The sequence below is a fragment of the Prionailurus viverrinus genome, chromosome B1 (assembly GCF_022837055.1).
Source record: "Prionailurus viverrinus isolate Anna chromosome B1, UM_Priviv_1.0, whole genome shotgun sequence".
Taxonomy (NCBI): Eukaryota; Metazoa; Chordata; class Mammalia; order Carnivora; family Felidae; genus Prionailurus; species Prionailurus viverrinus.
The window spans coordinates 174,638,458-174,654,716 of record NC_062564.1 but is presented as its reverse complement, the minus strand read 5'-3'; the positions used below and the strand labels follow the sequence as shown (position 1 = coordinate 174,654,716).

The 16,259-nt window shown below is 42.2% G+C and overlaps 1 protein-coding gene across 5 annotated transcripts in view; it reads left to right on the top strand.

Moving 5' to 3' along the window:
* TBC1D1 (TBC1 domain family member 1) overlaps positions 1-16,259 on the top strand; it is a 225,515-nt gene that overhangs the window by 96,264 nt on the left and 112,992 nt on the right. For all 5 annotated transcript variants that reach the window (XM_047855658.1, XM_047855657.1, XM_047855656.1 and 2 more), the window contains 2 exons: positions 9,908-10,426; positions 13,246-13,335. In XM_047855658.1, coding sequence (XP_047711614.1) covers positions 9,908-10,426; positions 13,246-13,335 — 609 coding nt within the window. The remainder of the gene's footprint in view (positions 1-9,907; positions 10,427-13,245; positions 13,336-16,259) is intronic.

Here is a 16,259-nt window from a genome sequence, read left to right as displayed (position 1 = left end):
GCTCCTCAGGTACTGTCACTTTCATGGGGAGCTGACCTTTTCTTTGTAAACATGGCAATGGCTAGCAATTATTGGGAGTGAATATGTGCCAGGCTTTATACTAACAACTGTTCCATTCATTGTTTAATTTTATCCTCCAAACAACCTCCAATTAGCTGGCAATACCTCATTGTGATAGAAGAAGAGTCCGAGGTTCTAAGAAGTGGGTGACCTGCCGAGACATGCACCTGAAGCTGCCGAGGTTGGGGGGCCCTATTTCAGCATTCCACTTACAGAATTGCCCTTAGGATCTGGCAGTGTAGCAGGTGCATGGCTGCAGCTGGGGCAGGAGTTAGGGCTGACTCTCTCCTCAGCCTTGTGACCTGCAGCTGTGAGAGTTTATCTCTGTCTTTTTAGGGGTTATTCTGTTTCGCTTTCTGCTCCTAAAGAGCCCTTTCCCTCCAGTGGAATGCTTCTCTCTGGTCTAGTAAGCAGTACTGGGTTCCTTCTCATCGTTTCCACCTCTCCTGCGCCCCCACTCACCTCCCGCTCACAACATGCACACAAACACCCAGCTACTCAAACAACAGCTAGGGCTCCAGGCAGTTTATGCAGAGGTTGGGATGTTCATCACACGTTTGCCAAAATGACGTATTATTGAGCAGAGTTTGTGACAGCTGACAGAGGGGCATTGGAATTGGATCCTGAGTAGGTTTAAATTTGCATGTGTTTCTGTGTGTACAGCGTTTGCAGTGAATGGAATTGATGCTGAGGTTATCAGAAAGGAATGAGATGCTTCTCTGAGGGATGGCATGTCAGTGCAATATGTCCATGACGGTAGAAGTTAGTTGCAGAACACTGATCCTGTGCTCACGTTTGTTTGTTTGTTTGTTTTTGGTAAAGGAAATTAGCATTCAGCGTGCTCAAAGAACCACCTCCTGTCAGAAAAAAAACAAGCTGTTAACTGTGGATATTTCTGGGTTTGGGATTATACGGGCAACTTTAAGTGTTGCTGTATTTTCTTTTAGATGGATGTGTATTAAACTTACTGGAAATAAAAGATGACTGCAGAATACATCCTGCTGCTGTGTTTAAAAAGGAGGCTGTATTACTGAGAAGTGGTTTTTCATGGTTTTTGAGGTTGGCCCTTTCACGCCTCAGCCTGGCCAGGTCGGCGATGGGGCCCAGCCCTGCCCTCAGCCCTTGGAAGGTGCAAGGTGTTCCTCTTCTCTGTTCCTTCTTCTCAGTAGGAGCCTGCTGATCTCCCAGTGGCTCACTTAGACCTCCGTGTAATACGTATGTGCATACCTTGTAAATTTCTCCTCTTTTTCAGTCCTGTTTCTGGTCCTTTTGTGTATCACATATGATTGCAGTCCTTTCTCGTTCAGCATGGCAGGGCGTGGAGAGGCACGGGAGTAATGTGTAATCAAGTCATTCCCATGTGAAACCTACTTTGGCTCTTTCTGAACATTTTTTGATGTGATCTAAAATTTTACATATTCCCTTTTTTTATAGAGAAAAAAATGAGTCACTTGGACTCCCTGAGCGTCTTTGGTGGCTGCTTTTATTCTAAGGGCAGAATTTTAGTAAATATTTGGTAAAGAATTTGATAAAGCTTCAGCTTTAAATCTTCGTATTTGCTCTTAATAATTTGAAGTGCACTCCGTACTGAGAATTTGCATTTCTCTATCTTCCTACCCTCCTTAGCACTTCTCCTGTAGTGTTGGTGTTCTACTCGGTTTGGTCATTTGTGTTTTTTATCCCCTCTGTCTAGATTGTAGGTTCCCTGAAGAATAGGATCTATGCGATTCATCCTTGTATTCACCATAGAATTTGGCATAGATTTTTATCTGGTAGGAGTGTGAACAGGACTCTTAGTTGCAGATGACAGACACCCAGTGTAAAATGGCATAATCTAAAATTTATTGTCATAAGAATCCCAGTGGATTGCTTCAGGTATGGCTGGATCCAGGTCCTCAAACATCAGAACCATCATTCTCTCTTGCATTTTCTGCCTCCTTGTCTGTTTCACCTCCTCTGGAACTGTCTAGCATGGCTCTACTTGTGATGGCACCAGCAATTCCAGGCTTAGTCCTCAGAATTCTAAGTCCAAAAGCAGGATTCCTCAACCTGGGCAATACTTCATTTGGGGGAGGATAGTTCCTTGTTGTGGGGCTGTCCTGTGGCTGGTAGGATGCACAGCAGCATCCCTGGCCTCTACCTATCAGGTGCCGGTTATGTTACCCTCCGGTTGTGACAAACCAGTGTCTCCAGACATTGCCAAATGTCTCCTGGGGGACTTGTGGTGGGTAGAATTGCCCCTGATTGGAGAACCACTGGTCTAGAGCCACAGCATGTTTTTGTTTTTGTTTTTGTTTTTGTTTTTGTTTTTGTTTTTTTCATACCAGTTCCTTAAAATGCGTGGGCCTAGTCCTGGTCTGGATTGGGTGACCAACCCTGAACTAATTATATGGTGGGGTGGGGTGATAGAATATGCTGGTTGGTTTAGTCTGGGGTTGCCAGTCCACTCATGAGGTGGGACTGGGACCTAACCGTGGGAATGAGAGGGAGTCAAGGTACTACTTATTATTAGGGGAGAGGGCACTGGATTCTACGTAGGCAAAACAAACTCCCAAAGCAAAAAAAAAAAAAAAACCCACAGAAAACAAAAACAAAAAAACATGTGGATCACTGCAGGAACTGGGAAGTCTTTTTGAATTGAGAATGAAGTCTTGGGTAGTAAGAGGATGTGTCTTGGCATCAGGCAGGTGCTGTCCTGACTCTTCAGCTCATTAGCAGGGTAACTTTGGGCCAGTTTTTTTTACCCTTTCTCAATCAAATTCTATTGTGCTTGTGAAAATACTATTTTTTCATAAAATTCCATTGATGTTATATGAACAGAATTATACATAAGTTGTGTACTCGGGGCCTTCAAAGTTTGAAAAATCTTGTACAGTCAGCACCTGGATGAAGAAACCGAACAGTCCAGAAGCCCACAGGCCCACTCCCTGTCACTCCTCTAGAGATAATCACTATCCTGTCCTCTGTCTTCATAGTTTAGTTTTGCCTGTTTTTGAAATTTTGCAAAAGTGAAATTCTGCCATGTGCTTCTGTTATACCTGTTGTTTTCACTCAACATGACCATTGTGAATATTTACCTATGTTGTTACACATAGAATAGCTTGTTCATTCTCCCTCTACATGTTTTTGATTATATGAATATAGCATATTTGTCATTGCTGTAGCTGGGCAATGTTTTGTCTCTAGTTTTTGACCGTTAGTAATGCTGTGACCATCCTTGCACTCATCTGTTGGTGAGTCAGGATGCATCGCTGCTTGGGGTGCTCTGGGCTGTGGTATCGGCTCCTGCACTAGGGCTTTAACTGCTTTTAACTGTCCTGAGATTCTCAAGGACTTTTGTTTTGAGGTATAAATGGGAACAGGTGGAAAGGCTCGTGGGTCTGTTGCCTGGTAGAGGGTCCATATCTCCTGTGTTTCATCTAAGATTGATTTGGACATGACAAGACAATACATGGGCACTTGCTAGCTTGAAAATCGGTTTTAATAAGTTCAATGTATTTGGTCGTGGATGATTTTAGGTAGAAGCAAACTATAGTGGTGCCCAGTCCTCTAGCTGATTTTGCTGTTTTGTTTATAAATATACACTATATGACCAAATGTTCCTTTATTCATGATCTTGTCAGTGGCAGAATTTCTAAAGGGCATCATTTATAAAAACTGATTGTGGCATTCATCCTGGAGAAGGAACCGGAGCTTTGTTTAATGTTTTCTCTCAGTACGTTTACATGTTTATAGTTCCTGCCTTGTAGAAAAGGGATCTCAGTGTCCCTTTTCAAAGATTATGTGACATACATATTAACATTGGGTGATTGCTGTGATTAACTGCTAGTTCATTATATTTGTGAGTGTTTCTTAATCTTTGAGAGATTAAGTTAGTAAACTTTGATCAGAATTATAGAGTAGCATTTCTTATAGGACATTAACACATATGCATTTAAAGAGCTGAGACCTTGGAGATGTGGTGAATTTATTTGCAAATCAAATTTGTCCTTAAATGGTATAAACGGCTGGTCAAATATCTGTGTGGCGATTTGTTTGTTTGTTTGTTTGTCTTCACTAGTTTGTTCATGTCTGCTACGAGCATGGTATGGGGCTGTGCTGGTGGTATGCTTCAATGCTGCTAAAGCACACAGCTCCCCTAGGACCTTAATAGTCCATAGGTTTTGGGTATGATGGTGCGGGGGACAGGGTGAGGAGCGAGCATTCCTTACCTTGGGACATGAGGAAGGACGGTGACAGATACATCAGGGATTCTGCCCATCAGAGCTGCCCGGTGCTTCTGAACACTGCAGGTGCCAGGGCCCCACCTCCAAACAGCCTGCTTCATCCAGGCTGGGGTGGGTCTAGACATTGTTTTTTTTTTTTTTTTTTTTAAATCCTGAGTTGAAAACCAATGCCTCAGCTGAAGAGGACTGGATTTTGAGGCCTTCTGTTCCCCAAGTTGAGCATTCAGTGATTTACTGCAATGATCTACCAGTATTTATGCTAGCCAATCAAGACTTTTAAATATCGTTTTAGAAAATTTACAAAATAATTGCACAATCTAACAGTGATCCCTTCTCTTACTCTTCCTTGCTTACCTTTTCCACCCTCTTTCCTCAGCCCCTGCAGCCATTAAATCATTTATGTTGGTTTTAGTCTCATTGTTTTAAACATGTGTAGAAACTTGTTGGTTTGGTCAAAAGGTTGTAGTGAACCTTTCAAATGATTATTTTGGAGTAGGATGCTGGGTTTTGTGTTTGCAGAGACTTCTTTTCATGGGGTTTGAAAGCTAAGAGTTTGTCCAGTTTGCCATTTCAGAACTAGAGAAGCCGAATACTACTTCTGTTTTACGCAGGAGGAAAGATCAAGACCCAACGGACAGAAGGATGGGATGAATGAGGTGGGTGGCCCCGTGTTAGGGGCCATCGGTCATTAGCATTTCTTACGTGCCAGCTGCTTCCTCAGTCAGCTAATGAGCAAGTCTGATCTCTCAGGAAGACCGAACCCATGAGTCTGACCTTTGGGCTAATTGTAAGCATAAAGCAGGAGCTGGGGCCTTCACCGTGAGGCTCCATGACCGACAGGCAGATAAGAGAGGCCTCTACTCAGGACCGGCCTTGTCTAGCACACATTCAGCCGCTTTGCTCATGTTTGTATTCTAGCATCTGTCACATTGTACTGGAGATCATATATTTAGAGTGTCTCTTATTTCCTAGACTGTGAGCCTCTCAGGTCAGGAGGAGTCCCGTCTTATTCATTGTTGGAGTGTATTCACATCTCTGTGTTGACTCTAGTCTCAACAGGCCAAGCTGTTGGACAATATGAGTGTTCACGTATGTCTTATCCGGATGGTGTGAGACAGGTGTTTTATTCTCTTTAAATAATTTAAGTAATGAGCACTCGTAAGAAGATATTTTAAGTATTTTGTATAAAATTCAAGGCATATATGCTAGAGGAAATACTTGGTTTAATTTAGTTTTCTTCCCCTCTTTACCTTCTTTCTGACCAACAAATACAAAAAAAACACTCATTACCGACAAAATTGAAACACAAGTCTGTTCCTTCTGGAAAATAATTATGCAGAATAATTTTCCCTTAGCATGTTGTTTTAACTTTTTGCAGTGAGAGGACATTTCATCCAAGGGACAAAGCACAGTGTGGCCTGCTGTATTTTTGCAGTTTGGGAAGGATTTAATGTTAAATAATAGGAAAAATTGCTAGAATTTTAAACACAAATATGGGCTTCTTCAGATTCAGTTAATACTTATTTGTTACTAGTTGGCAGCAAAATACCAGGTATAAATGTAACCTAAAATGATTTTTCATTCCAAATATTGTTTTAGAAGCTCTTTCCTAAGTCCTTGTGAGTAAAATTACACTTGCTATGTGTTTATCATCCTTTAAAATCCCTAAATCCTTACCAAAACAGTTGACCCAAATGTTTAAATGAGGACTTTATTTATGGAAGTGAATGTTTCTGTCTGTCTTATACTATGGTTTTCTGGTGACTTCTAAAACAATACTCCCTTAAGCCTGCTGCAGAAACCATATATATATATGTAGTGTTACCGTGTGAATTCTGCATTTGTTACTGTGAATTCAGGAGAAAGTTGTTGTGGTTGTGAAATAAGATGCAGATTTACTTTAAGAAGGAGCTTTAGTATAAACTCAAATAGGCTGACAGAAGAGCAGTTTAAGAAATTTTATATCTAAACGGGGCCTTTTTTTTCATTGTTGGGGAATCATTTTAATTAACTTTTTTTGTTGTTGTGATTCCCAGTGTAAAAGGAAATAAAATCTCAAACCATTATTGAATTTATTGCAGTATGATGCTTTTCAGATTCTTGTTTTTACTGTAGTTAGTTTTGATTTACTCTGCTGCTGATCTGTGGTCAGAAATGACGTAGATATTACAGCTGTGGCTACGCTGAAAAAAGTATTTTTTAGATTGTATCAATGGAAGTAAACCCCACTGGCCTGATGTATTTGCCCTAAAAGGGTCACTGTGTTTGCGGTCAATATTGTAATTTGAAGTATATGTTCTGATAGCCTGAAGTTTTACCTTGAGACCCTTTTCGGTTAAGTTTGTTTATTTTGGGGGTTAGAATTGGCATCCCCCCTTTGTTTACTTTTACGTATCCCCAGCCACTGCTGACTCTCCACGGCCTCCTCTCCCTCGGTTGACATCTCCGATGTCATCCTTGACGGCTTCCCTTTCTCCTCCTCTGCCTTCACTCCCTCAGTTTCTTTGCATCTGAGACATCCGTGTAGCCTACGGTCCCATCCTTGCCTTCTTCCTTTGCTTCCCTTTTTTCTGTTCCCCGGGGTGTCAGCTGCCGCTTGTACGTGAGCTGTTGACGTCCCAGTCTACGTGTCCTGTCTTGGACTCCAGGCCCACTTGCCCAACTGCCCACTAGATGCCTTTACTCTCAAGCCCTCCTGCTGTCACTGAGCCTGTACGGAAGCCAAGCTCCTCCTGTCTCCTTCAACCTCCTCCTGTGTTCGCAGCCTGAGGCAGTCTCTCCAAGCCACCTGCTGTCTTTCATGCCCTCAACTCCCCCACCCAGATAGCTGCCGATTCTTGTGTGTGTGGTCTTCCAGGATCCTTTACCCGGCCTTGCTCTCGACTCCCATCTGCGTTCAGGCCCCCAGCAGACCCCATCTCAGGACTGTACTCGTTCTGGCTAAAGATCCTTGGGCCCCACTCCCTGCCTGGGCAGGACTGGCTTGCTTCTGGACCCCTACCTCCTGGCGTCGAGTGATACCTAGAAAAAGGTTTGGAAATAAAATGAGGTACATGACTCAGTTCCCTCCTGTAACAATTAACAGTGTAGGTGGGTCCAGGACAGTCACAAAGGATGGAGAATTCATGATTCATCGCAAGTGGACGTTGTGCCTTCATTTCTCGAAAAGCGGTGCTCCAGGCCTGTTCTGGTAAAGTGAACCACGGATTTACAAACTTACACACAAGTGGAGCCCATTTTTTATTTAAAAAGTCTCCTATCTTACTTACGGTGATTTTGAAACATTCGATTTGTAAGTGTTCACAATGTATTGCTGTATTATGCTGTATTATGTTTGACAGTATTCTGTCAAATATTCTGAGATGGTTAGGCTCTTGTCAGGATCACAGTGATTCTTTTTAACCCAGTCCTCTCCTTCATACTCGTATTGCAACTCACCAGAGCAAGGAGGAGGGCTCTGGTCCTGGACTTAAAGCCCGCCTCGAGAGGATGGTGATTATTGTGTAGGAGCGAATGGCAGTCGGAAAAACTTCCACAGCCTCAACCCTGACCGAGGTTGTGATGAGCTCCTCAGCCTCTTCTGAGCTTGTGAAGTGAGGGACCCCTGTCAGGCTCTCCACTCGGTGTCTTACTTGTGTCTGTGTTGTTTGCTACCGAGTCACCGTAAGTTCATGAGACTTCACACATTTTCTCTGTCCTTTGATTATATAAAGAAAAACGCCACCACCTCAGAGGCAGTGGAAGGTCCAGCGTACAGAAATGAAGTTATTCTAACAAGCCTCAGAAGGCTGTGTAAGCTTTGACTTTTCTGTTCAGAGAGTAAGTTTAACAATGGGAAAGATTCATGTGACTCCTGACAAAATAATTTCATACACTTGCTCAGAAATGCGGCGAGGTTTTTTTACTGCAGGAATTGGCTGTTTTCCTTTGAAAATTCTTTGCCAAAATAACTTTGCCTGAAAAATCTTATAAGCTTTGTTTGTTTGTTTGTTTGTTTGTTTTGAGAGAAACTGAGGCAGTTTTTGCCAAGGGCCTGTAGTGACACGTTGGCAAAGGTGTGAATGGAACCTGGGCTTCCTCCCTCTCAGTCCTGTCGTCTTTCACGTTAACCGTCTCCAGGCTTCCGTGTGCTATGCGATTTGGCAGTAGTGGCCTGTGTTACAGCACAAGCACATACTCGGTGCAAATAGAGGCTTGACATGTGCTGCAGTGTTGGCTTATTTAGTATTGTTTGGCTCTTATGCTTCAGGAATCAATTTTAAAAATATAGAATATACCTAGATATATTTGAACTCCTTGCATGATAAAATACCTTGGAAGGGTATATCATAATCTTTATGGCAGAGATTCCGTCTTTAAGATGTGCTTGATGTGAAATCACAAAGAAAAGTCTTTGGAGCCATTGGGCCTTACGGGATATAAGCATACATTCTAAACCTGCAGGTATCTCCCTTTATTGTATGTGCTGATCTTTGACCTGAATTGTCACAGGCTTTTTGTTGTTGCTGTTCTTTCCTCTATAATGTTGTTGGAAGACATTGAGCCTATGGGTATTGGGTCTTAAATAGAATTTTCTTACATAGAAAAAAGGGAAAAAAATTGCTTTTTGGGGTTTAGGTTATAACAAAAACTAGGTCCTTCCTTAGCAAGATTGAATTCATGCCCGTCTTGTGTTAGTGTCGGGGCCGTACTTCATCTAAGTGACCACACAGGTGCTTACTGTGGTCGCAGATTTATATCTGCTGCTGCTTTGAAGGCTCTTGCTGGCAGCTCACGATGAGAGGATGTTGCCGTAGGAATGATGATAGCACATGAGACCCTTTTGTTCGTTCTCTTGATCGTGACTCTGCACTGAACCCAGAGGCTTGGAGTCTCCGTGGAAAGAGGCCCCAGTGTGTTGCCGTGATAATGATACAGCCTTGGTTACTTACTCCTTGGTTAAAACCTTCTAGCTCTGCAGTCAGCACTGCTCAACTGTGAGGAAGTATGGGACCGATTAGTACATTGTCAGCTGTCTTTGAAGAAAATAACGGCGTTGTGATTTGAAGAAGTATTTGATAAGATAATTGCCGTCCTCACTTGTCATGGTCATCCCACCCATTTATTGCGGAAGACACTCCAAGGTCTACCGCCCTGAAATGCAGGAGAACATTTTGGTGGAGCCACATCGGAGACAGATCTCTTTGGGAGGTGACAGCTGCCGCAGAGGGCGCGCAGGGTGGCTTGGAAGAGGGACTAAGCCACGTTTGACTCCACGGCCACACTGGGTTGTGTGTCCGTGGGCTCGTCACTCAACCTTGTGGAGTGTTGTGGGCATGTCAGTCCCCTAGCGTAGGCCCTCGCACATAAGAGGTGCTTCCTCAGTATTGTTCCTCTTTTCCTCTCTGAAAGTGGTGCGTCTCGTGGGAAGACATTTCCGGAAAGTCCCGGATTCCCCACGGATCCTATGTCAGTACCATGGAGTATGCAGTGGAGGGGTTGTGGAGAGCATAGTGTTGGTTCCTCGCATATTCCTGTCGTGTGTGTGTGTGTGTGTGTGTGTGTACACACACGTGCGTGCGCACCAGCGTGGGCATACCTACTACAGCATGTTCCAAGTAACACTCTTCCTTTCTTGGCAGGTGCCTGAGATCATCAGCTCCATCCGACAGGCCGGGAAGATTGCCCGCCAGGAGGAGCTGCATTGCCCGTCTGAGTTCGATGAGACGTTTGCCAAGAAGTTTGAGGTGCTCTTCTGTGGCCGGGTGACAGTGGCTCACAAGAAGGCCCCTCCGGCCCTGATCGACGAGTGCATCGAGAAGTTCAATCACGTCAGCTGCAGCAGGAAAGCCGAATTTGACTTGGTCTCCCAGGATTCTGAAACCCCAAATCCTGTGGGAGGGCTTTCCTTCACGGATAAGTTCCGATCTGTTCTCCAGCCGGTGGGGAATGGGGAGCAGGGCGGGAGGCCCATGCGCAAATCCTTCTCCCAGCCCGGCCTGCGCTCTTTGGCCTTTAAGAAGGAATTTCAAGATGGAAGCCTTCGAAGTAGTAGTCTCTTCAGGTCCTTTGAGGAAAATGACATTGAGAACCACCTAATTAGCGGGCACAATATTGTGCAGCCGACAGATATTGAGGAAAATCGAACTATGCTCTTCACGGTAAAATATCATCAAGCCCCAGGCTCATCCCCAGTGTGAGATACACATTCAAAAGAAATCTTTATGGAGAATGGATTCTTAGTAAATTGCTTTTGGATTTATGTGTGAATCTATCTAATTTTAGAGCAAATAATCCTTTTCTCAGGATAAAATCCTTTAGTTTTAGACCTTTAAAATCATCGTTGGAAGGGCGCCTGGGTGGCTCAGTTGGTTGAGCATCTCACTTTGGCTCAGGTCATGATCTCACATTTTGTGAGTTCAAGCCCCATGTCCGGCACTGTGCTGACGGCTCAGAGCCTGCTTCGGATTCTATGTCTCCCTCTCTCTCTGCCCCTCCTCTGTGCGCGCGCGTTCTCTCTCTCTCTCAAAACAAACATTAAAAAAGATACATATAAAATTTTATAGTTGGAAACCTAAAGAGAATCAATCATTTTTTTGTTTTAAGTTTATTTGAGAGAGAGAGCACAAGTGGGGAAAGAGCAGAGAGAGAGAGAGAGACGGGGAGAGAGAGAGAATCCCAAGCAGGCTCTGCACCACCAGCACAGAGCCCATTGTAGGGCTTGAACTCATGAACCATGAGATCATGACCTGAGCCAAAATCGAACGCTTAACCGACTGGTATGTTCTTATCTCTACCCACTCCCCACCCTCTTGGCTGAAAGGTACCTTTTCAATGGAAGGAACAGGTGACACATGTAAGAGACTCCAAAAGGATTTTTTAAAAATCTATATTAATTTCAAGAAATATATTTCAACAAAATCTTTTAATTGGAAATTACTTCCTCTTTACTGTTTTTGTTAAATTATAAAATATTTATCCTTTGTTAATCAGAGTAATTGGTTTGGGGAGAACATGATATTTAAAATTTATACCCAAACTGAAATAATAGTTTAGCCAACTGCTTACTCCCTTGTTTTCTAGAAGAGGTTTGGTAAACTAATAGACAAGTACCAGAAAAGGAAATGGATAGGGAAGCTGTCCTCGGCTTGGGATTCCTGGGTTCTGTGTTGCTCTGGGCTCTTCTGTATGGGCTTGCCCTCCTTGGGAGTCTCTGGGTCTGAGCTGACGGGACTCGGGGCTGTCCCAGCAGGGAGCTGGCCTCTGATGGTACAGGGAACTGATTGTTCTCAGCCCCCTTCTAGAATGTCATGGCTGATATTCTAGTGAGAGCAAAATTACCATAAGTGTAATGTTTTTGTGCCTAACTCAGCGCAGTGAGATGGCCAACAGGTAAGGAGGCTGCCACTTAGGCTAATGGGTTGTTGGATGTGAACAGGTTTAAGATGAAGACGATGTGTCAGTGGGTAAATAGGGCTGTTTTCATTGTTAACCAGTGTACTGAAAAGAGCTATGTTGGCATTCAGGCTTTTGCATATTAGTCTGTGATCTGTATTTAAAAAGATAGTGGTGTCATTGTGAAAGCTACTCAGCGCGTGTATTTTCAAGTACTTAGTGTGTGACTGCTATGTGTAGGGTCCCTTTCAGAATGCTAGAAGTCACAGCAGTGAATAGGGCAGGCATGGTCTCTACCCACACGGAAGTTAGATTCCAGTAAGGGGGACTGACAACCGATTGTACAAGTAATGGCCTCATTACAGTTGTGATAAATGCCACAAAGGAGAAGGAAGTAGAGGATGCTGTGAGAATATCTGAGGATTCCAGGAAGGCTGCTTGGAGGAAGTGATTTTCCACTGAGCAGAGGTTCAGTGTGGCCAACCAGATACTCTTCTAGTAGGAGTATCATGAATTCAGGGAGCAGCAAATGAGAAGGCCCTTGAGGCAGGGATGGGTTGTGGCAACACAGTCCTCTGCTATAATGGCGTTTATTGTGCTGACCCAAAGCTGTAAGGCAGTGTTAACATATGCTAATACTCTAACTTTATTTTTTTTAATTTGTTTAAGTTTATTTATTTATTTTGAGAGAGAGAGCGAGCGTGTGCGCGAGTGAACTGTGGAGGGGCAGAGGGAGACAGGGAGAGAGAGAATCCTAACCTGAGGATCCTAATCCTGACCTGAGACTAAGTCAGATGCTTAACCAACTGAGCCACCCAGGAGGCCCTAATGCTCTAACTTTAAAAAGTCAAGTAAGTGGTATTTGAACGCCTAACAAATAGTATGTACTCAACCATGGTAGCTTATTTTAACAGTAATTCTAAAAGACTTTGCAGTTAAAAAAAAAATGTCATTAGAAAGTGTTTTGGAAGTTTCAAAAGAGAACCCTTTCTGGAAGATTCGCTTTTATAGACACCTCACTTCTTACAAAGGGGAGATGTGGCATCTGAGGTTTGGTTGCTAACTTTTGGATATTTGGTTCTTTCATCTCAAAGAAGACTGCTTTAGGGGCGCCTGGGTGGCTCAGTCAGCTAAGCATCCGACTTCGGCTCAGGTCACGATCTCACGGTTTGTGAGTTCAAGCCCCGCGTCGGGCTCTGTGCCGACAGTCCAGAGCCTGGAGCCTGCTTCCTATTCTGTGTCTCTGTCTCTCTCTCTGCCCCTCCCCCACTCATGCTCTGCCTCTCTCTCTCTCTGTTTCTCTCAAAGATAAATAAACATTAAAAAAAAGAAGACCGCTGCCTTACACAGGTGGATGTACTCACACACGTGAGGTGCTGCCTGAAATCCCCAGGGTAAACCGGAGCCCCGGGAGCTGTTCATCCTCTGCAGTGAACTTGCAACTTGAACTTGCAGTGAACTTGAACCTTAGAAGAGCTTGCCCCTCTTCTTCTGCATTTCCATAGGTCACAACACGAGAATGTTTGTATGATAAATTTGAGTTCAATTTTCATGAAAAACTGGTTTCTTTTTTTTGTCTTTTAAGATTGGCCAGTCTGAAGTTTACCTCATCAGTCCTGACACCAAAAAAATAGCATTGGAGAAAAACTTTAAGGAAATATCCTTTTGCTCTCAGGTAAATGGAGATGGGTTATTGGTTCATTGGTGTTTGAATTTTTAATGAATTCTTTTATTATCTGTCATTCAACAGAAGTGCTAAAAGGTTGCAAGATGTACACTTTCTGGGTGTACTTGATTTGTGATCTTGCATTTCTTCTTCAATTTAGTGTATTAAGGTAAAATTTACATAATTTTGAAGTTAAGTTTGCTGTCAGCAACGGTAATCTGGAGAGAATACATCTACTTTTCTTTTTTCAATTATTGGTGGTAACGTTCTGTAGTCACAATTTCCAGATGTGTGTGTGCGTGTTTTACTATATGTATTCATATATATACATGTAAATGTTTTTAAATAGGTGCTCATTTCTACTGTATAAAAATTCTTCACTTCTTTTGGGTGCCAGTCATTATTTCTTCTTCTTTGAATTAGTGATTATCTTTAAGGATGTTTTCCTCAGAATACAATGCCTACTTGATTCTTTCCTGATAGTCTTCCTAGGCGTGTTTCATAGAGAGATTCTGGAGAATCAGTTATAATAAGCTATGTCAGTTGTACTCAGGATCTTCCTAACAAATATGAGGTCATTTAAAGTCATTGTTTGGCTATTTTTTAAAAAGTCTGGCTTCTCATTTCCTCACTTCCATTTTCTCATAACTAGATGTAACAAAAATCTCATTGCTGATTTATAACATGATCTACATAAAAAAAAATTTCTCTTTCGAACCCTTTTCCCAAAATGTGAAAATAAAGAATGTTCCTTTTGTAGTTGGATAGGGAACCATTTGCAAAATAAATTTTTCCAAATCCTCTTCCCCAGAGAATTAATGCCTGGCATGTGTTTACCTTGCTGTTGGGGAGCATTGATTGAGATATGTCAGTGATTGCCCATCTATTGGAAAATGTTCAGCCTGAGATTATCCACAGAATTTAATCTCAATTTGCTGCTATTTCTATTGAAATGTTAATGTTTAAGGTTTGCTTTTTCGTATGACAGTTTTATTATTTCCTAAAGGGTGCAGCTTGCAAGTTTACATGACGACCCGAACTTCAAGTTCATAGCACTTGTATCTCTGCATGCTGGTGCTTTCTGGAGATACTCACGTATTAATAATTATGCTCTAGGTCTTATCTGTATCAAGGTGCCTCTTAGCTGATACTTTCAAAACAAGTTTACATATTTATTCAGAAGAGCTCTTGAGAAACAATAGCGTACAACCCTGGCCTTAATATCTTACATTTAAAAGCCTCTCTACTCTTTGTGACTCATTCTTAATACCGGTGAAGTACTTGTGTTTTAGGAGTACAAATGTGTGTTAAAACTTTTTTTTTTAACCTCTGTGACTGTGTTTGCATGTGTGTGTGTGCGCATGTAGTTGTGTTTCTTCATTAATCTCTTATCTACTTTGGATTTTTGAAGTAGTTTTTCTTTAATACCTAAGAAAAGTTCTCCTCTTTCTGTGTCCACTTTTCTGCACTTCCTTTTAGTACTAAAATGAACAGTAAAAACTCTGGTTTTCAGTTGTTCTTGTATTATAGGGGTAATCAGAATAACATTTTAGGAGAACACTGTTAATCTTCATATTTGAGAGATGTTTTTAGATATTTAAAATATCTGAGAAAATCGTCTGGAACCACCAAAGGCCCCAAATAGCCAAGGCAATCTTGAGAACAACAAAGCTGGAGGTATCACAATTCCAGATATTAAGACAGACTACAGACTTGTAGTAATCAAAACAGTATGGTCCTGGCACAAAAATGGACCCAGGGATCAGTGAAACAGAATAGAAAGCCCAGAAATAAACCCATAATCGTATGGTCAATTAGTCTGTGACAAAGGAGGCAAGAGTATACAGTGGGGAAAAGGCCATCTGCTCAACAGTGGCCCTGGGAGAACTGGACAGCTACATGCAAGAGAAGGACACTGGACCACTTGCTTATACGATACACAAAAATAAACTCAAAATGGAACAAAGGCCCCAAATGTGAGGCATGAAACCATGAAACTCCTAGAAGAAAACATAGGCAGTAATTTCTTTGACATTGGCTATTGCAGAATTTTCCAGGTATCTCCTCCAGCAAGAGAAACAAAAGCAAAAATAAACTTTTGGCATTAAACCAAAATAAAAAGCTTTTACATAGAGAGGGAGACCAACAACAAAATGAAAAAAGCAGCTTACTGAATGAGAGACGATATTTGCAAATGATATATCCCGTGAGGAGTTAATATGCAAAATAGGTAAAATACTTAACACAACTCAACACCAGAAAAACAAATAATCTAATTGAAAAACAGGCAGAGGAGCTGAATAGACATTTTCCCAAAGAAGATATACAGAGATCCAACAGGCACAGGAAAAGATGCTCAGTATCACAGTCATCAGGGAAATGCAAATCAGAATCTCAGTGAGCTATCCCCTTATACCTGTTAGAATGGCTAAAATAAAAAAGACAAGAAACAAGTGTTGGCAAGGATGTGGACAAAAAGAAACCCTTGGTACCCTGCTGGTGGGAATGTAAATTGGTGCAGCCATGGTGGAAAACAGTATGGAGGTTCCTCAAAACATTAAAAATAGAACTACCGTGTGATCCAGTAATTCCACTACTGGGTATTTATCCAAAGAAACAAAAACACTAATTCAAAAAGATAGGTGTATTCCTATTTTTATTGCAGCTTTATTTATATAGTAGCTAAGATGTGGAAGCAATCCAAGTGCGCATAAATGAATGGGTAAAGAAGATGTGTACACACACACACACACACACACACACACACACACACACACTGGAATATTACACAGCAATGAAAAGGATGGAGCTCTTGCCATTTGTGACAACATGGATGGACCTAGAGGGTATTATGCTGAGGGAAATAAGTCCAAGAAAAACAAATACCACATGACTTGACTTATATGTGGAATCTAAAAAACAAATGAGTAAAC